This window comes from Salvia hispanica, chromosome 1 (assembly GCF_023119035.1).
Source record: "Salvia hispanica cultivar TCC Black 2014 chromosome 1, UniMelb_Shisp_WGS_1.0, whole genome shotgun sequence".
Classification (NCBI taxonomy): domain Eukaryota; kingdom Viridiplantae; phylum Streptophyta; class Magnoliopsida; order Lamiales; family Lamiaceae; genus Salvia; species Salvia hispanica.
Window position 1 is genome coordinate 20,248,261 of NC_062965.1, and position 24,428 is coordinate 20,272,688.

General features: G+C 36.3%; 2 protein-coding genes across 2 annotated transcripts; both read left to right on the forward strand.

Moving 5' to 3' along the window:
• The first annotated feature begins 5,111 nt into the window (after positions 1-5,111).
• Positions 5,112-5,831, forward strand: LOC125201190. Its single transcript, XM_048099199.1, has 2 exons — positions 5,112-5,376; positions 5,489-5,831. The coding sequence occupies exons 1-2, from the start codon at positions 5,165-5,167 to the stop codon at positions 5,778-5,780; spliced, it is 504 nt and encodes a 167-aa protein (XP_047955156.1). The 5' UTR covers positions 5,112-5,164; the 3' UTR covers positions 5,781-5,831.
• A 6,376-nt stretch (positions 5,832-12,207) lies between these two features.
• Positions 12,208-13,334, forward strand: LOC125201189 (multicystatin-like). The gene is made up of 3 exons (XM_048099198.1): positions 12,208-12,465; positions 12,552-12,830; positions 12,924-13,334. The coding sequence occupies exons 1-3, from the start codon at positions 12,239-12,241 to the stop codon at positions 13,201-13,203; spliced, it is 786 nt and encodes a 261-aa protein (XP_047955155.1). The 5' UTR covers positions 12,208-12,238; the 3' UTR covers positions 13,204-13,334.
• Positions 13,335-24,428: the final 11,094 nt, after the last annotated feature.

Genomic DNA, 24,428 nt, shown 5'->3' on the forward strand with positions numbered 1-24,428 from the left:
ATGGCTCCAGCTCATTGTACACGGTATCTAAGATTTGTTGAGAGCCACCAACAAGGCTAAAACGAGAACAACGTAGAATATTGTGAATTGTATTCCTCAGAGAAAACACAGCACCATAAGCCGTCATTTCTCTGGTTGTGGAGAGATGTGTGAATTGTGATATGAAAAGATTGGAGAAATCTGAATAATGCTAAAAGTCATCAGTCCAATTTGCCCACCCAAAAAAGTTGCCATTATTGCACATATATATTATTCTAATACTAATGCTAATAAAAAAAATGTCTATAAATCTTTACCAATCTTCTTTTGTCGGTTAATACTTTGATAAAGTAATAATTAAGATGATACTGCAATATTCAGAATATAAAATTGTGTCTTTGTTATTCCATTAGATATTTGAGAGGTAATTTGTCGTTTTCCTTGTATTGGGCCTTAAGGCCCAGTAAAATGGGTTGTAAGTATTTCTGTTGAAAATTTGGGAATAATGTAGATTTAATTGTGTTTGACCATATAATTTTTCATATAATGCTAGCTTAGGTTGACCATATAATTTTGTTTATGTGTTTCGATATTATACTTCAATTATGGCTTCTATTATTTACCATTATACTCATCGAGGAAATATGTGAAAGAAATACCATATCTCTGGTTTGATATCACAAGCAACTTGTGAGCTAATGGGAGGATCAAATTTCTTTAAACTACTACTATTACTTAGTGGAGATGGTATGGTTTTTGTTGAATCTAAGCTAAATATGGCGTTGTTAGATTAAAATTAGGGTAAATAATAAATAACTTACGTTAATTATTATACGTAAATTAAAGTTTACAAATTGGTTTCGGTTCGGAACCGAAATCGATCGGTTCTTACCCGGCCGGTTCAGAACCAAAACCGTCCATTTCCGGTTCTGGGTCCAAGATTCATGAAAATTAGCAACCGGATACCCGGTCAACCAGACCGGGTAGAACCGGAATCAGCCGAATAAGTAGGCCTATATATTGCTACTAGAAAAAATGTATATGGGCCAAAATGTGGGCCTTTTAGGCTGTTACATTGGGCCAATGCCCAAATTGACGAGTATAACTGGATCCATTTAATTGGGTATTTTTTGTTTTTTCAAGTTTTGCTTCTTACAATAGATGGATTGATTTATTGATACGAGTATAACTGGATCCATTTAATTTCATTATATATACTGTTGTTTGAAATTGTTAGTATGACTCATGTAACTGATGTTTTGCATTTGAGGAATAGAACAAGGACAACAAACAACGAAAGTTTTCTCTTGTTCCTTTTACCAAAAAGATGTGACCCCTGAAAACATACAAATTATTGTTTCTTGTTCAATTTTGCAACAATTAATATTGTAGACTAACCTTTGTAGTCCATGCCTCTGATCATAAGTATACAGAGAAGAGGATTATGATTTAAAACTTACAATGATGGATATTTATAGGTTGTTGAATCTGATGCCACAAAGTGATACACATGTAAATCTAAGTATGGATCTTATCAATGACTTGTTTTAATGTGCAATTATGATACACTAGTGTTGCATTATTGGGTTGTTACCAAAATTAAAGTACTAGATTAATTTATGTTGAGTTCTTTTGATGATAATAACTTGAATGGATTATGTATGGATCCAATACTCTTATATATCCAGATAAAATACAACATCGGCCCAACGTGATATTGTCGGGCTTTGCTAGAAATTGGGCTAGGGTTAGGCGGGTTGAAAATATATCAGGCCCAAAATTTCATCAAGCCTAAATCATTTGGACCCAATCCACTACAAAATTGATCTAGTTTGAACTGTAGGACTGGCTTTATTTTGTAAGCCATTATAGCATTAGTATGAATTGGCAAATTCTAATCAATATTCTAATTAATATTTAACATCTGTAGTTGCTAAACATAATAATTTAGATATCTCTTATACATCTATTTCATTCTATCTGTCATTCTATTTTCACTCGAACTAAATTTTCGTAATCAAAAGATTGGCGCAAGAGAAATCAATTAAAATATAGTGATATTCTATAATATAAATAAGACTATTTTTATATAAAAATACAAAAAACGAGTAGAGGCCGTTTCCCCACACAGAAAAGCCCCAACCATATTGGTAATCACAACAAAAACGTGTTACAAAAGGTGTATAAACATACAAAAATTGAATAGAGACAATTTCACAGATAAACCTCAACCATGCCAAATGAGGAGCACCAATTATTTAATCAATTAGGCATACCATCACACGTGGCACAAAACAACTGGTGCTACCTCACTTTTTCGGGTATAGAATAAACGGAGGCAGTATATTATTTCACACATTAATCTTAAATTAAATTTTCAATTCTGGCAAAATTTAATACTAATCTCAATACTTTATTTTCTCTTTTTACTTATACAGTTTCGTCAACATCTCCTATTGACCTACTTTGTTACTGTCTCTTACTTATCAAATCCATTGCTTCTTTCATTCTATTTAACTCCAATAAACCTACTAAACATTTACTCCCTCCACTACAAAACAAGGTCAATTTACCGACGGTATTACGGCCGAAAATTTTCGCTACGAATTACCGACGGAATATTTTCGCTACAAATTACCGACGGATTTACCGACGGAAATTTCTGCAGATGAAAAATTTCCTTTTTTAATTAATGTATTTTCGTCGGTAATTCCGTCGGAAATTTTTTTTTTACCGACGAGCTCTTTACCGACGGAAAATTTACCCAAGACCCTAATCCGTCGGTAAAGAGCTCGTCGGTAATTTTGTTTTTACCGACGTAATTACCGACGGAAATTACATCAATTAAAAAAGATATTTTCACCCGCGGAATGTTCCGTCGGTAATTCCGTCGGTAAACTGACATTTTTTTGTAGTGCTCTATCTACAATAAGAGTCACACTTTGTCATTTTGGTCCGTCCCACAATAAGATTCACACTTTATTTTTATCATAAATGGTAAGTAGGTCTCATATTTCACTAACTAACTTCACTCACATTTTATTATAAAATTAATATAAAAAAATGGATCCAATATTCCACTAACTTTTCCAACCCACTGTTCTTTACATTTTTTAAAACTTCTATTGTAAGACGGAGGGAGCATCTCTTAATTTTTCACACTAAAAAGGGATATGGGCAGAAGGAGAATACAATAAAAATGTTAGAGACAATCAATAATTCTTAAATAAGACTTCTCTTATAACTATGAACATAAAAATAATTTGAGTAGGTGAGAATGTAGAAAGCGAGTGTGCATGTCTCTACAAACCATTAGCTGGATTATACCATTCATTGGCGGATCCAGAAATAAAAAACCGTGGGGTCGGACAAACGAGACCCTAAATACAATAATATTTAAAAAAAGATTTAAATAAAAATACATTAGAAATGAAATATCTCTATCTTATTATAGCGAACATATACCTTTCACAGTATACCATCAAGATGTCGTTCAATCAGTCATCTCATCTTGTTTCGCGGCTTAACATTCTTTCAACTATTTCAACTTTTCAAACTTGTTTGAATTGTTATCACTACAACAAAAAATTCGAATAAAAACCCTTTTTAATGATATTAAGAACGTTAATATGTGTGTCTAAAATTATACTACCACAGTCCACGAACGCTTCATAAAGTATCCTTATTGTTAGTGTCCCAACTAAAATTATTCGTGAAAAGTAAAAGATTAAATATTATGTCCTTAAGTAACACTCTCTTTTGCATCCTAAATTATGGTAATTTTTAAAAAATTAAGTTTTTTTTAAGTATATACTATCGGACGATCTTCTAATAATTCATAAACTCGGGATCTTTTATTGTTACTACCAAATAAAAATAAAAAAAGAAAATAAATTATAAAACATGATTAAAAGTATTGTATACCGGAAATCTTGTGAAATGAGTACTAATAATTATAGTATTCACTTTTTCCTTTTTACTACTTACACTAAAGGCCCAACCCTAAGCCCAATTGTGAAAAATGAACTTCATCTTCTCTACCAGGACATATTCTGTCTTCGCCCCCCGCCTTCATCCTCCGACACAATCAAACTAATCCAATACATATTAGGATGATTAAGAATAACAATGACGTTTTTTCGTCATAGCTGCGCTGCTTGCCAGCTTGAGGATGAATCGTAGGGCAGACTTCCGGATGCCGTGGGGTCGGGGGGCGGTGGCAGGAGTTTTCCGGCGGTTCTCCGGGTACGGCGGTGGGGTCGGCCGACCCCACTCGACCCCACCTGCCTCCGCCGATGATACCATTAGTATCGTCGACCAAGTACATCTTGACGCTGTGCATGTCCGTATTGTATGGAGGTCGACTCACAAGCTTTTTTCCTTTCTTTGATTTCTTTTAAATTATCTTGCCTAATCTGCAAGATATTCTTAAGTTAGATTTGATTTTATCTTTTTGGCGTTTCTTCTTCATAATTTCCAAATTGCAAGTAAGGAATAGTTGAAGCCTAAGAGTATGCCAACCCTAGAACTATGACTAGGGTTTGTTCTTCTTTTCCTATCAAATTATCGTCTCTTTCAGCCCCACGCAAACATTAGGCCTACCTCGAGGCCTAACAAAGCCCCGGCATAACAAATCAGGAACACCAATTAATTATCCTTTAAACATTTATTCTTTAATCTTCATACTCAAAAGAAATATGAGAAGACGAACAATACAATAAAAATATCATAGAAAATCCATAATTTATAAATCATGATACTAAAAATTGAGTGGAGACAATTTCCCCACATGTAAAACAATTGGAGCTACCTCATTTTTTTTCGGATAGAATAAAAGGAGGGAGTGTATTATTTCTCCAAACCTCTCCTTGTTAGTACGTGAGAATGCAGACACAATTTCAAAAAAGGTGCATTCATCACAACAAAAAAACGTTTTACAATAGGTGGAGTAGAGGAAATTTCATAGCCATAACAAATGAAGAGCACCAATTATATTTATTCCATGACACGTGGCACAGAACAAGTGGAGCCACCTCACCTTTTCCTGATAGAATAAACGGATCACCTTTGCATGAAACCCTAACACCCAACTTCTATAAATAGAATAAACAGTTAATCACAAAATCAACACACATAAACACATACACACTTGTAATTAAACTACCTATCAAATTAAATATTCCCAATGGCATCATCCATGACCATGACCACCTCCTTTTTTGGTGGCGCCGTCGCCACAAAGCCAGCCACCGCCACCACCCGTCCCAGCCAGCTGGCGGTGAGGGCCTCGATGGACTTGGAGAAGGCGGTGGAGAAGAGCAGCAACACGAGACGGGGCCTCGTGCTGTCAGCAGTGGGCGTAGCAGCAGCCTCGTCCGTCACAAAAGTCGCCCTGGGGTATTTATTTGTGTTACAATTCCATACAATTTAATAGTACTAATTGAAATATTGAATTGTTTAAAAATAAATTCTAATTTTCATTTTATTTTATTTTATTTGCTGATGGTAGGATTTCCGTCGGGTTTTCTCCGGTGAATCCATGTACACTGGAGATTTTAGACATCGCGAAATTCGCGGTGTCGGAATACAACAAGAACAAAAAAGCGGCATTGGCTGTGGAGTATGTGACAAGTGCTGAAAAAGCGACTGATACCTCGCCGATATTTGTTAACACCTTCAAGCTCGGGATCGCGGCCAAGGATACTCGCACCGGCACCATCGACAACTACGTCGCCGTTGTTGCCAGCGTGGTTCTGCCTCCAAAAACGGAGCTCGTTTCCTTCGAACCACTTCCTAAATAGATTGTGTATTCAGTTATTAAAGTGTGTGAAAAAACTATCTCCAATGTTTAATTTCCTTGTCTCCAAATAAGGCCTTTTATTGTACTAATAATTTGGATCGTATGTGCTTAAATTTCATCGAACCCACTAGCTAAACATATATTCCTAATTTTCGTACTAAAATGAAATATGGGCAGAAGGAGAATACACTTAAAAATATCATAGACACATACAAAGATTTAGTAGAGACAATTTCACAGATAGATCTCAACTATACTAAATGAGGAACACCAATTATTTAATCCAATTAGGCTCACGTGGCACAAAACAATTGGGACCACCTCACTTGTCCGGATAGAATAAACAGAGGGAGTATATCATTTCACACCTTGAAGATACCCTATATATTATACTCAATAAATAAATAAATGAATAAATAAATAAAATTAATACTATATTAAAAAAATTACAAATACAACTATAAAAATGATAAAAATTTTATACACAAACTTATTCTAATGAATGAAAAAGGAGAATGTATGAATCTAATTCGAAAATAATTCCAAATCCAACAAAAAAACTCCAATTCTAACATCTTAAGCTCTAATCAAATAATAGTCGGCGAGTTCACCTAAAGAAAATAAAAAAAATTAAATGTACATTATTATAAATAGACTTATCAATTTTTTGTAAATTACTGTAAATATAGTGGCAAATAAATAATGAAATCATGTACAGTTAGACAGAAGATTATAAGATATTCAATAGAGTAAATATCAATTACTAGTAAATTATTATAACCTATCCTTGATATAGCACTGCCAACTGCGCTACAATCCATTGGTATCTTGTACTACTTTATTATCTCTTATTTATCCATTTCATTCTATTTTCAGTCAAATTTAATTTTCGTACTCAAAAGATGGCCGCAAGAGAAATTAATTAAAATATGATATTTTATAATTTATAAATAAGACTATTTTTATATAAAAATACAAAAAATGAGTAGAGTCTGTTTCCCCCACACAGATAAGCCCCAACCATATGTTAATCGCAACAAAAACGTGTTACAAAAGGTGTATAAACATATAAAAATTGAATAGAGACAATTTCACAGATAAACCTCAACCATGCCAAATGAGGAGCACCAATTATTTAATCCAATTAGGCATACCATCACACGTGGCACAAAAAAAGTGGAGCCACCTCACTTTTTCCGGATAGAATAAACGGATCACATTTGTATGAACCCTAGCTCCCAACTTCTATGTATCACATAAACAGTTAATCGAAAAAATCAAAAAACACACACACACACACTTGTAAAATACCTATCAAATATTCCCAATGGCATCATCCATGACCATGACCACCTCGTTCTTTGGTGGCGCCATCGCCATGAAGCCGGCCGCGGCCACCAACCGTCGCAGCAGCAAGCTGGCGATGAAGGCCTTGATGGACATGGAGAATGCAGTGGCGCCTGAGACCACCAACACGAGACGTGGCCTTGTTTAGGCGGGGATGGCCGCCGCAGCAGCGTCGGCAACCGCGAAAGTCGCAATGGCCAATAATGCTCCCTCCGTTCCGCGGTAGTTGAGTTATTTCATTTTCTGCACTCGTTTTAGAAAAATGATACTCCCTCCGTCCACAAAAAATAGATCACTTTGTGTATGGCACGGGTTTTAATGTAGAATTGGTAAAGTAAGAGAGAGGAGGAGAAAAAGTAGGTAAAGTAAGAGATATATGGAGGAAAAGTGAGTAAAGTATGAGAGAGTGAAGAAAAAGTGGGAAAAGTACGAGAGATAAGCTTTCCATTTTTAGAAATGGGACTATTTTTTGTGGACGTCCCAAAATGACAAAATGAGTCTATTTTTGTGGACGGAGGGAGTAATAAATAATTAAAGTGAAAAAAAGTATAGTAAGAGAGAGAATAATGTAGATAAGACTCTTATCTATCTTATTCTATCACTTACTACTCTCCCTCCATTTTAACTATTTATTTTGATTTTTCCAAAACGAGTGCAGAAAATGAAATGACTCAACTACCGCAGAACGGAGAGAGTATGCGTCTAAGAGTATTAGTACTAATTTATTAATTATGGTCCCTAAAAAAAGTTATTTAGAGACACAAAAATTGAGACGCAATTACTAGCGTTTTGAAAATTGTAAAAGAAAGTGAGGTGAGAAAATTAGAGAAATATGGGTCACATTATATATATCCATATCTTCTTAGAGAAATATCAATAATGCTCATATAGTATCTTCCTTCACCAATAGAACTCACAGAAGCTGGACCCCAGAGATTACTATGTGCATAATCAAGAGGTGAAGTGGAAGTATGTTTACCTAATGATAAGCTCGGATTTTTGCACTTTTTTAATACCTATATTTGGTCTGTTTTGAGTGCCAGACTTGCATTTCACGTCTGTTTATTGCATATTTTATACATTTTGGTAATTTGATGTGGTTTGTGAGAAATGTGCAAAATAGAGCCTAAAAGAGACAGAAAAATGCCAAATTTTAGAAACTGAGGAAACAGAACAACCCAGCGGTCTACTAACCCAAAGTCAGCGGCTGTCGAGAAAGCACATCCCTAAAATTCTTTTGTCTCCTCAGTTTCCATAATATTCGAATTCGGTCCAAATTGCAAGTAAGGAATAGTTGAAGCCTAAGAATATGCCAACCCTAGAACTCTGACTAGGGTTTGTTCTTTCTTTTCTCATCAAGTTATCGTCTCTTTCAGTCCCACACAAACATTAGGCCCCGGCATAACAAATCAGGAACACCAATTAATCCTCTAAACATTTATTCTTTAATCTCCATACTCAAAAGAAATATGGGAAGAAGAACAATACAGTAAAAAAAACATAGACAATCTATAATTTATAAATCATGTACTAAAAATTGAGTGGACACAATTTCCTCACACAGATAAACCTCTCCTTGTTAATACGTGAGAATGTACACACAATTTAAAAATATGTGCATTGATCACAACAAAAAACGTTTTACAAAAGGTATATATCCGTTCAAAACTTGAGTAGAGACAATTTCACAAAAAAATCAAATAAGCCCCACCATAACAATGAGAAGCACCAATTGTTTAATCCAATTTAGGTATTCCATCTGTAATATCCCGAATTTCCGAACCCTAATTTTAGAGCCCTAAAATTTATTATTGATGACGTGGGAGATGTGAGATGTGAATTATTTGATAAATGAATTTATTGCATGAGTTTCTTTGACCGGGAAGTTTGAAAAGTCAAACTTGTTGACTATGTGAAGTGGCATGTGATTTATTAAATTATAAGGTGAATTATTTGTTTAAGGGTGAGTGAGAATATTGGGAAAATTTTCCATAAATACTAGCCACCTAAATAGTGAGATTTTCGAACCTTTGGACTTTTGGAGAAGGAATTCTATTTTTTTCGGATTTAATTTAATTCTTGGGATATTTATCCGAATTAAATCCAAAACCCAATTATTTCCCTATTTCTTAATGGGAAAAATCGAGCCCTATTAATATTAAGGTGATTTTCGAAAATCACCTAGCTTTGGGAAGGAGGAATTTATTTCATTTTTAATTGATCCCTTATTGATTTCCTTCCATACCTAGAATTTAAATATTCTACCAAATCTTTCCATACCTCAAGAGATCTTGCCATATCTTATTTTAGTTAATATAAAAAAAATATCCATTCCTTATATATCAACCATACTACACGCCTATTTCCAATCTCTAAGTGGGTGATTTAATATTTTATTTTGCTCCGTGATATTTTATTCTACTCCGTAAAATATACCAAAACAAAATCTTGGCTAATTGGGAGCCATATATTTCGAAAATTACATGCCTTGATACCCTAGTCTATTTTTGTTAATTCTTCTTCCCTACTTCACAATATTTATTTATTTAATTGTGGAGAATAAAATCTTACCAAATATTCTATTTTAATTACCTAAAGATCTTGTTGAGCACTATAAATAAGAGAACCCCTAACCCTTGCCCCAATAAATTTCGCCCCTCTCCTCTCTCCCACTCTCTCCAATTTTTCTTCCATTCTCCAATATTTTTGTCATCTTTTGAAGAAGAATTGAAGTTCAATCCAAGAATCTTGAAGAACCAAGGCTAATACTTAATTCCTACCGATCGTTTTTCTCATAAGGTATTTTATATTTATCTTCTTCGTTTCTACTCGACTCCTCTTCTTTCTAACCGATTAATCGGTCTTCTTGAACCCTCATGCATCTTGGTTGAGTGAAAGTGGGATAAAAGGGATGTGGGAATATGTTACATGTGTGTGGCGTGTATGTGTGTGGCGTGTGTGTGTATGCGTGTCGTGTGTGTGTGTGTTGTGTTTGTGTAGTGTGTGTTTGATGGCTAAATATTTTTGTGTGATAAATATGATTTTTATTGATTAGTAATGATAAGATAAATCGTTGGGAAAAGGGAAAAGTATTGAGACATGCATGAGTAAGAGTAGTGTTGAACCTAATTTGTGATATGTGCCTATGTGATTAAAAGGTGAAACTTTGGTTGCGAAGCCGGATAACGGAAAAGCAAAACTACTTGAAATCTAAGCAGTCGAGGTGGGCTTTAGTCTTAAACTCTTTTACTTCTTGCAAAAATATTGATTGGTGTTATAAGGGTGGTTTAACTGTTATGCCATGCCTATGTTTGTTTTGTTGTGATATTGTGCGCCCGATGCCTAGTTTGTGAGTTCGTTCCATTGGGTTAGGGCTGTGGATATGTTATACGAATTCGGGTCTGAGTACGGGCTGCAAACCCTACCAGGCTGTGTACACGTGGGGATCGGGAGCCGTCCTTGCTAGTCGGCCGGTCTCGTGGGCGAAAAGTGTGGCCACACTTTCGCCGCACCATGGATATGATTGTGATTGTGGAATTTGATGAGAAAATGGGGGATTGTTTGATTGGCCAATCTATGGAAATATATTTTGTGATACTCGTTGAATATTTATTTTGAAAAGTGTAAAACCTCGAGTTCACTATAGTAAGGGTGGCATAACTTGTAAAATGTTTTGGCAACGAGCTCACTGAGTATTTCAAAATACTCGGCCCTGCATGTGTTTTCCTTATGTGCAGGTTGAATGGCGACGAGCGGTGGTGGGTGTTGAGCACATTAATTAATTAAGATGGTTATTTTGAACAATCGAGTGTAGTTATGTCTTCATACATGGCTCCACTTTCTCTTGGACTTTTTCCGCTGAATCTTTGAACACTATAGCATCACTTGGTTACTTTGAGCTTATTCCTTTTGAATTCGGAGTTTGAGACTTGTTGTGGTTTTTCGTTGGAATTATGTTGAACCCTTGTTTTTGATCACAGTTATAATATTTATCCTTCATTTATTTCTCTCGATTTAATCGTTGACTAAATTCCTAGTAGTTCGTTCAATACCTTGGTCAAACCTCTTTAATTGAAACCCTAGGCTTTATTCTTGGTGCTTTTAAATCCGCTTTGGTAGCAGCCCCCGTAGTTATTTTACCCTAGAAATCCGGGCTGTTACACCATCACTTGTGGCATGCACAAAACAATTGGAGCTACCTCATTTTTTTTCGCATATAATAAACGGAGGGAGTGTATTATTTCTAGGGATAGCAATAGAGCCAGCCCTAATCGGATTGCAGGTTAATCCGACTGAAATTTTATTGGGTTATAAATTTTCAATCTTAATCCTTATCATTCGGATTTCGGGCTAGCTCATTGGAGTAAAAGCAAATAATATAAATTATTATGTCTATATTTTATTCTTCATCATCCTCTATTTATAATGAGCTAGTATATACATAAACTAAATTTCTCCATACAAATTAGAAGTAAAATCTAAAATTGATAATTATTTATAAATTACTTTTTATTCACCAAGAATCTCGCTGTCTTTTCTATTATTAATATCAATAGTCAGAGGATAACAATTTCATATTATATTAGTATAAACTAAAAAATAATAATGAAAATATATGATTCATATTTTAATGTTACAGTAAAAAAATTGGACAATAATATATCGAAATCCTCATGTGAATTTAGACAGGAATAGCTAATATATTTGATTTTGCTGCCTACACATAATCAGCAAACAATTTTTAAATTACTATTTAAAATGCATATATACTTGGGGTTTAGGGATGCATAATATATTGTGTGATACTATGAGAATGCAGACACAATTCATCTTTCATCACAACAAAAAAACGTGTTACAAAATCCGAGTAGAGAAAATTTCACGAATAATTAAGCCCCACACCATAAGAAATAGGAGCACCAATTATATTTATTCCATAACACGTGGCACATAACAATTGGAGCCACCTCACTTTTTCCGGATAGAATAAAGGGATGACCATTGCATGAAACCCTAGCTCCCAATTACTTCTATAAATAGCATAAACAGTTAATCACAAAATCAACACACATAAACACATAATTAAATTACCTATCAAATTAAATATTCCCAATGGCATCATCCATGACCATGGCCACCTCCTTCTTTGGTGGCGCCGTCGCCACCAAGCCAGCCACCGCCACCACCCGTCCCAGCCAGCAGACGGTGAGGGCCTTGATGGACTTGGAGAAGGTGGTGGCGGCAGCTGCAGAGACCACCAACACGAGACGAGGCCTCGTGTTGGCAGGCATGGCCGCAGTAGCAGCATCATCCGTCGCAAAAGCCGCGACAGCTGCACCGTGCGGTTCATTATAAATATTGAATTTTTTACACTATCAATATTTCTTAAAAATATACTCTACTTTATTTTATTTGCTGATGGTAGGATACTCGGCGCGTATTCGCCGGTGAATCCATGTACACCGGAGATTTTAGAAAACGCGAAATTTGCGGTCTCGGAATACAACAAGAAGAATAATGCGGCCTTAGTTGTGGAGTATGTGACAAGCGCTGAAAGCAGGGCGGCACCTGGTTTCAACTACCAGATTTGGATCGTCGCCAAGGATACTCGCACCGGCGACATCAAACGCTATGTCGCCGTTGTTGTCGGCAAGTATCCGTATACATCACCGGAGCTCCTTTCCTTCGACGAAATTCCTCCCCCGTATGCGCCTATTTGTGTTAAAATGCCTACGCGTATTACTACAATTTATTATAAAAATTGAAATATTTATTTTATTTTATTTGCTGATGGTAGGCTACTCGGCGCGTATTCGCCGCTGAATCCATGTACACTGGAGATTTTAGAATTCGCGAAAATCGCGGTGTCGGAATACAACAACAAGAATAAAGCGGCCTTGGCTGTGGAGTATGTGACAAGCGCTGAAACCGCGCCAGTAGCTGCTATAAACTACAAGCTCGGGATCGCCGCCAAGGATACTCGCACCGGCACCATCGACAACTACGTCGCCGTTGTTGCTAGCAAGTTTAAGCCTATACAATTCGAGCTCATTTCCTTTGAACCACTTCGTAACTAGATTGTGTATTCAGTTATTAAAGTGTGTGAAAAATTATCTCCAATGTTTAATTTCCTTAGCCTCTAAATAAGGCCTTTTATTGTACTATAATTTGGAGACACTCAACAAATCTTTTTTCCATTTCTTCATAATTTTCTTCGCAATGTTTTGAAGGATCATAAAGTAAGATACGAGAGATAAATAAAGCTTGGAAGTAAATAAATCAAAATTAATCCGTAAAACTTAACTAAGGAAATAAATCATAGTTTGTGAAGAAAGAACAATGAGAGAATCGTGAATGAGAACAAAGTTATACAAGTATATCCCATTTTGCTCTTTTGTATGTCCACATTTTAAAGTCTCATTTATTTCTTTTCCAGTTTTACTAATTACACACACATTTTATTATAGAACCAATATACAAAGAGTGGCTCCAAATATTTTGTGTTACGTGTAAATTTCTTTTATTTATTTGACCTTATCTGTTAGATTTCTATTAAAATATCTGACTATTGTTCCTAGGTTATATTTGTTTTTATTTTTCTCGGAATTTCTTTCCCCCTTTCATTATATTTTCACTCTAAGTAACCCACTATAAACATTTAATCCTTAACTTTCGTACTTAAAAGAAATACTAAGAACAATGATATAAAAATATCACTGACAATCTATAATTCTTAAATAAGACTTGTTTTAAACATACAAAAATTCAGTGGCTGGAGAGAATTTCCCCACACAGATAAACTTTTGACTCGAACACTCATGTCTTAATCACAACAAAAACGTGATACAAAAGGTATGCGAAAATTGAGTAAGACAATTTCACAAAAAAATCCCACCATAACAAATGAGGATCACCTATTATTTAATACTATGCCTCCGTCTCATTCAAGATGTCCACAATTTTGAGTGACACAGAGTTTTATGAAAAATTATTTAGTGTGATATACTTGTAGACTGCAATCCTTTAGCTTTGATTTGTGTCAGCCAATTTCAACCAGATAAAGGTGTGAGGCTTGATGGTATTGCCTCTTCTACTTTTTATGAGAAACCTATGACTATCAAATTTCAAAGGTCAGTTGTTAAGGGCTTTCCCTTTAACGGTGGCCGGCGTTAACGCACGGCGGTCAAAGCGGTTCCGGCGCCCTGTCGTAGGATCGGCGGAAGATCAGTTTCAAGCTGTGCGCGAGGTTCTTCTCGTCGGGCAGCGTGAGAACTAAGGTTTAGAGATCAATCAACGATAAGTTGGGCAAATAATATTTTCATTCATTGATTGTGAAGTATGAACAAAAGCCCTATTTATAGACTAAGGACCCTAGGGTTGATTCGACCTAATCCTATTCATCTCGGGAAAGAATCAACAAAGAAAACCCGAAACGGAGCTTATAACTACGCTCGACACTTTATGCAAAATAAATAATAAAATACTAAGAAGAAGATCCATACCTGTTGCCGACTCACCATCTTCGACAAACGGACGAAGAAGACCCACGTGGAAGACATTGTGAATTCTACTACCCTATGGAAAACGAAACTGGTAAGCCATTTGTCCAATCTGCTCGAGTATCTCGAATGGGCCATAATATCTGTGCGCCAGCTTAGCCGATAAGGTCCTGGCCACCGAATGTTGCCTGTAAGGTTGTAACTTTAACAAAACCTTGTCACCCACCTTGAACTCGACATCGCGTCGATGCTTATTTGCGGAATCACGCATCCTCTGCTGGGCTCGCTCCAAATTCCGACGATGTTCCACTAGTAACTCTCCTCGCTGGCGGATTAGCTCCGCCGCTAACGACGGTGTTGCGGCCGAAGGCGGTGCAAACACCAAACTCGGTGGTTCTCTCCCATAGAGTTTCTTGAACGCGACATTCCCAATCCCACGTGGTGAAAGAAGTTGAGAGCCAATTCTGCCCATGGTAAAAAATTCGCCTACTTGGATGGACAATCCGCCGTAAATGCCTGTAGATACTGCTCGAGGCCCCTATTCCGCACCTCCGTCTTCAAACCCTGATGGAGGATCTCCTTCACGCGTCAGGCCGGGATCTAATGTCTCCAGTTTGCGATCAGTTTCGTCCTTCCACACGTCGAATTTGTCAAATTTATCCAGTAGACGGTCGATTTTCGTACCCAGGTGATCAGGCTGGTGCACCTCGTCCGATAGGCGACCGTCCAACTCGCTCTCATCAAACGGCGAGCGGTAGTATCCGCCACCCTCGTGCCGGCCTCCGGTGGGTATATGACCCCCAAACCGGTTTGTTGGAAAATTCTTCGGGCGCGGCGCTCCCCATGGCGCCTTGCCGGTGATGTTGTTGTAACGTTTCATGAGAACACAGATGAAAGCACCAGATGTTAAGGGCTTTCCCCTTAACGGTGGCCGGCGTTAACGCACGACGGCCAAAGCGGTTCCGACGCCCTGTCATAGGGTCGGCGGAAGATCAGTTTCAAGCTGTGCGCGAGGTTCTTCTCGTCGGGCAGCGTGAGAACTAAGGTTTAGAGATCAATCAATGATAAGTTGGGCAATTAATATTTTCATTCATTGATTGTGAAGTATGAACAAAAGCCCTATTTATAGACTAAGGACCCAAGGTTGATTCGATCTAATCCTATTCATCTTGGGAAAGAATCAACAAAGAAAACCCGAAACGGAGCTTATAACTACGCTCGACACTTTATGCAAAATAAATAATAAAATACTAATATTCAAAAAGGAAATAAAAGAAAATAACCTAAATAACTGAACGTCTAACTCTACTTGGTGACGAAGTCGCCAAGCTTCTCCGGGGGACGCGCATTCCTCTTCGGCTTTGACGTTGCGATCGAAGTTGGTCTCGCTGCCTTCTGATCTTCGATCAGCACCTTCCTCGTTCCCTCGCTCTGCTCAACCGGTGTTTTCGGTGGCGGTTGCGGGACCGTATCATCAGTCCTCCAACAACAAATCAAATCATATAGTATGTCTTAGTGCTAATAATTGTGAGTTATTTTAGATTCTATCATTTAGTTTGTAATTCAAGGAAGGTAACCTTTTTGTGTTATGCATAATTTTGGCTTTGTTTGATGTTACAATGTAATTTCATTACATATAATATAATGTTGTTTTGAATTGTTTGTCTGATTCATGTAACTGATGTTTTGTACTAAAAAGGACAACATACTAATCAGTTTTGCACGATGTCTGATTCACATAGGGGCATAGGGGCAAAAAGACAAAATTACCTCTCAAATAATGAATGGAAATAACAAAGACCAATATGCAATCACATACTCTATCTGCCTACTTCGTACTAATGGATTCTGTTATAAACAATTTTCAATTCTGAATGTTGTATCTTTATGTACTTTATCAAAGTACTAACCGACAAAAGAAGATTGGTAAAGATTTATTTACATTTTTTTATAATCATGCTTTATCATCATTAGAATTAGACTAATATATATGTGCAATAATGGCAACTTTTTTTGGGTGGCCAAATACTAGTAGCATTATTCAGATTTCTCCATTCTTTTCATATCACACAATTCAGGAAGAAGGTGAATGCTTTGGATGGAATAATCAAAGAGGCTATTTGGGGATTTGAAGACTCATTGGAATCTCTTCTCATTCAGCAGATTCCTTCACAATCTCAAACTCTTCCAGAGATTGTCTCCATTGATCTGCAGAGTCTAGAAAACGATGCGAATTCATTGATCCAGAAGCTCAATGATATGAAGAAGGAATACATTTATGAAGTAGAGAATATGGCTAAAGACGAACAAATTTCATCATCAATTGGCTTTCATGGAACCAACTCAAAGATGATTGGATTATCATACCAATTCCAACGACTCAAAATCCAACTTATGGAACGCCAATTCAGTCGTGTGTACATGCTTTATGGCACTGCAGGCATGGGAAAGACCGCTCTTGCTATGAGGCATTCTAGCTCAACTGTGTGGAATAACTCCCACTGAAGGAGATGAAGAAATAAGTGATCACTACTTGAAAGAAAGTCTCAAAGGCAAAAAATGTCTCATTGTGTTGGATGATGTCTGGGACATAAGGTTAGTAACATTTTTGATACGTTCCTATTATGAACGCCTAAGGAATATCAGTGTCATGATAATTGGTCGACATCGAAATCTATGTCACTATGTGTTGTCATATGTATGATCACCTACACAATATTGTTTCTTACAATGAGTTTCGGTTTTTGAATGAAGAAGAAAGTATGGATCTAGTATGTGATAAGGTGTTTGGTGATGAGATTTGCCCTCCACAACTTCACAAAGCTGCCACCAAAATTGTCAAGCTTTGTGAGTTTACTTGTCGGCTTCATTCTTCATGGCAGCACGTGTGTAGAGTTGAAGCTAGCAAGTGTAAGTTTTATCACGTCTTAAACAAGTTGATTGATGCCAAAGAAGAAGGTCTAAAAGTTCAGCATGGATTGTGTCTTGAAATTTACATTTTATTCAGTATCAAAGAGTTTTGCAACTCAGTGAAATTGAACTGTGCATTCTCTACCCGTTCTCTCCTTTTCTATGGTCCTTACCACCAATATCCAATCCCTATAGATGTCGGTTTCATGTTGCTAAGGGAAATAGATGCTCTTAAGCTGCATTTCTTTACTTTCCCAGCTGAAATTCTGTCACTAGTTCAACTAAAGTACCTTGCTCTAACTTGTAACGGAGAAGTCCCTGCAACTATATCAAAACTTTTCAACCTCCGAGCCTTGATTATCCATCCACATTTGAATATTAGACGTTGTGAAGCTCCATCATATGTACCAATAGAAATATGGGACATGCAAGAGTTACAACATATTGAGATCTTGGGCAAGAGCCTTGTAGCTCCATCTCATGTTGCTTCTTTGAAAAATCTCAAAACACTTATGGGTGTGAATGCTAACATTTGTACTATCTTGGAACTCTTTACCAGAATTCCTAACATAAGGAAATTAGGAATACAGATTGAGCTAATGCCTAATGAAGACCATAGACACCTTTTGAGATGTTTTGGTTGCATTTCGACACTTGAAAGTTTGAAGATACTCAAATTCAGTATCACAAATCCCGTAGTCAATCATGTGTTAGGGAGAATTCGAATGTTGAACAAAACAGATAATCTGAAAGTCGTGAAGATATCACTTTCAGATCAAATCAATTTCGGTGGTTCTACCAAAATGTTTGATCGGATAAAATTCAGAGAAATCAGAGCTTGTGTATGTTAATGTTCAAGAAGAATATCGAACCAAAAGAATCGATCAGGTTTTGAAGAAGAAGATGAAACAGTGCATCTGTTTGGGAATAACCGAAAATAACTAATTTTCAAAAGGTTTCCGAAATTGTGAATTAGTCCTTTGACTTTCAAAAATTACATTTTCGGATGACTTTCAGAGACATCTCGACCCCAGCCAGGGGCTCTGCCCCTTAGACCCCGTTACCCGGGGGCGCTGCCCCCGGACCCCCGTTCATCTTACATCATAATGAATTCAAATAAGCGTGTACTCCGCACCTCCAGACTTATATGATGTCTCATTACGACAATACTGATCAATCAAGTTAATCCAATTACACTAAAATATCCAACAATCCTCCCCTATTTTAGTGCAATCCTTGATTAACTAAAACTAGTCATCTCAAACATTCAAACTTTTGCATAAATGAAATATCGTAACGATTGAATTCCATATTAGTACATTACACATTCCAAATATTCGAATACCCCGGGTGTCTCTAAGGATTGAACACGAAGATAATGTACGCAAAAGTTTACATACAAATATGTTCTATCTTGACACTATATTTTACTAGCCTATGTCCTTATCCTTCATAAACATGTCGAAACCAAGTCCCAGCTTCTTGAAGCGGCTAAACTTCATGCTTATATAGGTAGCTCCTTTATTCTTGCACCTACATTTGCAATTTTTCAAAAGAACTATTAAGAATATATACATTCAACCTCCTTAACTTGTAGGTCTGAACACATACCTTGGGACTCTTTTCAAATGTGTTCCAATCTTCAAATATTAAGTCTTCCACATTGAATTCTGCATCTAGTATCATACTAAATGAGAATTGGGTATCTTAATATCAAATATTTGTAGTGGACTTTAATCCCATCCCTATAGCCGATTTATGCACAAGATCTCTACTTAACCCTTTGGTTAAATGATCGGCTAAGTTATCATGAGTTCTCACAAACTCCACAGATATCACACCATCCATAATAAGTTCACGAATCATGCTATGTCTAACACCTAAGTGTCTTTACTTTCCATTATATACTTGACTATATGCCTTAGCCAATGGAATCAACCTCTTTACCAGCTGCTGCTAATGCCACAAACTCCGATTCCATTGTTGAATTTGTGATACAAGTTTGTTTCTTTGATGCCCAATATATAGCACCACCTCCAAGACGGAATACCCAACCACTTGTGGAAGAATGATCTTCCATATTGGTAATCCAACTTGCATCCGAATATCCTTCAAGAACAGAAGGAAATCCAGAATAAGTCAACCTATAATCCATGGTTCCTTTTAAGTATTTAAATACTCGATTCATTGCTTGCCAATGGATTAAACTTGGATTATGAGTATATCGACTCAATTTTCCAACAGCAAAGGCTATATCGGGTCTAGTACTAATCATAACATACATTAGTGATCCAATAGCCTTTGAATATTCAAGCTGATTTACAGCAACTCCTTTATTAGGCACGAGTTTTGCACTAGGATCAAAAGGAGTCTTAACTGAAGAACAATCTTTGAAGTTAAACTTTTCCAACACCTTCTCAATATAATGTGATTGAGAAATGGAAATTCATTGTTCTCCATGTGTGATCTTAATTCCAAGAATCACATCAGCCTTCCCCATGTCTTTCATCTCGAACTTAGATGACAAAAATTCCTTTGTTTTATCAACTTGATCTTGATCAGTACCAAAGATCAATATGTCATCCACATATAGGCAAATGATAACCCCTTTACCGGTAGCATCAAATTTGCTATATACACACTTGTCTGCTTGGTTTAATACAAAACCATTCGACAACACCACGTCATCAAACTTTTGATGCCATTGCTTGGGGGCTTGCTTTAGTCCATAAAGAGATTTTACCAACTTACAAACCTTATGTTCATTACCAAGCATGACAAAGCCTTCTGGTTGTTTGATATAAATCTCTTCATTTAATTCACCATTCAAGAAGGCAGTCTTAACATCCATTTGGTGAATTAGAAGATTATGTATAGTAGCAAGTGCTAAGAATAATCTAATAGTGGAAATTCTAGCAACAGGAGCATAGGTGTCAAAGTAGTCAATTCCTTCCTTTTGTCTAAAGCCTTGGATAACCAATCTGGCTTTATATTTGTCTATGCTTCCATCCACCTTCATCTTCGTTTTGAAGATCCATTTACTATTCAAGGCTATACAATCAGGTGGTAAATCAGTCAGTTTCCAAGTACCATTTTGGATTATAAAATCCATCCCTTCTTGGATTGCCTCTTTCCAAAATGCAGAATCTCTTGAAGCCATAGCTTCTTTGTAGGTCCTTGGATCATCACCAATAGTAAATCAATATTGATATTGAAAATTAATTTCATTTCTTGATCCTTCAAGTAAGTACAATTGGAAATCATTTCCAAAAGACTTAGCTTTTCTTGCTCTACCACTTCTCCTAGTATCAGGAGGTGTATCCATCACTTTTACAGTTACATCAGAGTTACTAGACCTTGCAATCATGCTTCCAGGTTTAGGTATAGACGTGAATCTATCCTCATTGCCAAAATCAGCATCCCTTGACTCAATAATAGAGTGCACAGATACATAGTCATTGGGTTCTATGACATAGAACCTATAACAAACATAATTTTCTGAATACCCAAGAAACACACAATCTCTACCTCTTTGACCTATGGTTTTCATTTTAGGGTCAGTTAGTCTTACCACTGCTCGACAACCTCAAACTCTGAGATAACTCAATTTTGGTGGTTTCTTATGTCAAAGTTCATAAGGGGTTATCTTGTTCCTTTTATTAGGAACTCTATTCAACAAATAACAGGCTGTTAACATAGCCTCACCCCAAAATCCTTCACTTAGGCCAGAATAACACAACATTGAATTAATCATTTCTTTCAACGTTCTATTCTTTCTTTCAGCTACACCATTTTGTTGTGGTGTATATGGAGCAGTCGTTTGATGTACTATACCAGTAGATTCAAAATACGCTGGATCATAATACTCACCTCCCCTATCAGTGCGAAGAGTTTTAATCTTCACACCATGATGAAGCTCTACACTTTCTTTAAAGATTTTAAATTTATCAAGAGCTTCATATTTTGAATGGCATAGATAGACATGGCAAAATCTAGTAGCATCATCAATAAAAGTAACTACATACTTTTTATTACCAAGTGATGGAGTCGAATGAAAATCACACAAATCACTATGTATAAGTTCTAATACCTTAGTAACTTTATTGACATTCTTATTGAAAGGTTGTCTAGTTATTTTAGTTAACATGCAAGTTTTACACTTTTCATTGTTCAACTCAAATGCTGGTATTAAACTCATTTTTGACATATCTTTCAATCTCTTATAATGTACATGTCCAAGTCTAGCATGCCACAATTCTGATTTACTAACATGATTACTAATACTAGTAGAAGTCATGCAAACAGAATTATTAATAAAAGAGACATCTAGATTCAACCTAAACATGCCACATAGATAACCAAATCCAATAAAAGTACCATGCCTTGACAGAATGTATTTGTCACTTTCTAACACTTGTTTATAACCACAATTATTCAATACAATGCCAGAAACTAGATTCTTACGAATACCAGGTACATATACAACGTTTTCTAATACTAAGGAATTTCCAGAAGTAAATACTAGGCTAACAGATCCTATTCCTTTGATTGGTTCAGTTGCAACGTTGCCCATCTTCAAAGAAGATCCATCTTCAATTGGTTTAAAATCCTTGAACCATTGACGATCCTTGCATACATGACATGTTGCACCCGAATCAATCCACCATGACAGATCATCATCCTGCACATAAAATGCTTCAGAGATTATTGATGCATAATAATTCTCAACAGAATGATTATTAGGTACAGAAAACGAACCTGATTGCTTTTCAGGATCCTTGGATCCACTTGAACCAGCCTCGTTTTTCCCTTTTCCTCCACCCTTTCCAGACTTACAATCCTTCTTGAAGTGCCCGGATTTGCCACACTTCCAGCAAGTCAGTTTAGGCTTCTTATTTCCATCCTTACTGTTATACCCTTGAAACTTCCGTTTCCCTTGAAACTTACGTTTCTCTTTACCAGCCTTTGAGGATTCACCCTCTTCCACCATGTTCACATAAGAACCAACCATGTTTTTAGTATTACCAACAGAACTCTTTTCCATATCACGTATGGACTGTTCAATTTGGAAATCACTTCCAAGTTCGACCAAGTTCAATTCCTCCTTCTTGTGTTTCAGATTGATTTGATCTTTGTTAGGGAGAATTTGAATATTGAACAAAACGGATAATCTGAAAGTCGTGAAGATATCACTTTCAGATCAAATCAATTTCGGTGGTTCTACCAAAATGTTTGATCGGATAAAATTCAGAGAAATCAGAGCTTTTGTATGTCACCTCCAGACTTATATGATGTCTCATTACGACAATACTGATCAATCAAGTTAATCCAATTACACTAAAATATCCAATATCATGGTAATGTTTTCTTGGGGACTTGTGGATCACTAAAGTTGCCACAAGGTTTGGAAAAATTACATTTGAGTGGCATGGGTTCTCCCGGGTAATACATGGATGCCATTGGCACTTTGCCATTGCTTCGGGTGCTCAAATTGCGTTCTTACGCCTTTCAAGGGTCACATTGGGAAACACAACAAGGAAGGTTTGGGAGTCTTAAGTTTCTTCTAATGGAAGAAAGTGATTTGGTGCAATGGAAACCAGGATATGGAAGCTTTGCTAAGCTTACATACCTAAGCATGAAACATTGCTACAAACTAAAAGCTATCGGCAGACCTGCTTTTCTAGACCAACGTGGATGTACAGTAGAGATTGAATTGGAGGACTGCAATCCTTTAGCTTTGACTTGGCTGACCAATTACGACCAAGTGATGGTTCTGCACTTCGTGTAATTGCCTTTTCTTCATATTACAAGAAACCAACAACCTTCAAATCTGAAAGGTTAGTCCTCTAACTAAATCAAATCATATGTTTTACTCTTAATAAATAAGTGTGAGATTTCAAACTGTAATTAGTTCACAATTGACTTGATATGAATTTTGATGATATACAATATCAAATTAAGTGTTTTAGGTTGCTATAACTTTCAGTTACTATTAATTTTCAGGTACGGAGGCAATATCATAGTTGAGCCGCAAAGGTGAGAGACCATGTTTTCTATCTGCATGTTCAAATTCAATCGTTGTTTATTGGGTTGTTACATGAACTTAAGAATTGTGACTTACTTTGGAACCAAGGTTGTTATGAGTTTAGTTTGACTGAAAACAATGATTGTTTAGTTTTTTATTTAAGGCCAGTAATCTGGTTTGTGTCACTACAAAAAAAAAATCGCGATTTAATAACAGATAAGTACTGACAGGTCGGTCAATAATAAGCTTGTCAGTAAAAAACAATTAGTGACGGATTTCCGTCACTAAATTTACAATGAAGGAATCAAAGCGGCAGCCATGGTAAATTCGGATTATTGACGGACTATTCTGTGACGAATTTGTGACTGACAATTTTCAGTTGCTTATCCGTCACTAATCCCTGAAATTTCTGCTGCTGTCACTAATTCCGTCACTAATCAGCGTTTTTTTGTAGAGTGTTATGCATGATTTAAAAAAAATCACAAATTAATTTTAATACATATATAGTAGTTTTGCATTGTTTGCATGATTCATGTAATTTCAATGCTGTCGGATTCAAATTTTGAATTTTGTACTGCAGCGCTGACAGTGAGGAAGAGAATGATGATATTGAAGAAATTATTGACAGCCCGATGCAGGTATTATACATGTTAATGTTGTGAAGCGATTAAGAGCGTAGAAGCTTTGTAAGAAAGATGTGAATGTATGAGAAAGTGGGACGTAGGTGATCTTCTTTAGTGTAATCTTGTAACTTGTGATTTCCTTAAAATCAATATTAATCACAAGGAGAGAAGAGTGAGAGATAAGAGAGAGTGTTGTGGAGTTTCTTGAAATATTTAGATATATCTACTACTCCGTATATAGTAGA

Coding starts and splice junctions, on each gene's coding strand:
- LOC125201190 (XM_048099199.1), top strand. CDS start 5,165: ATGGCATCATCCATGACCATGACCACCTCCTTTTTTGGTGGCGCCGTC. Junction 5,377..5,488: donor GTCACAAAAGTCGCCCTGGG/GTATTTATTTGT, acceptor TGCTGATGGTAG/GATTTCCGTCGGGTTTTCTC.
- LOC125201189 (XM_048099198.1), top strand. CDS start 12,239: ATGGCATCATCCATGACCATGGCCACCTCCTTCTTTGGTGGCGCCGTC. Junction 12,466..12,551: donor AAAGCCGCGACAGCTGCACC/GTGCGGTTCATT, acceptor TGCTGATGGTAG/GATACTCGGCGCGTATTCGC. Junction 12,831..12,923: donor TTCGACGAAATTCCTCCCCC/GTATGCGCCTAT, acceptor TGCTGATGGTAG/GCTACTCGGCGCGTATTCGC.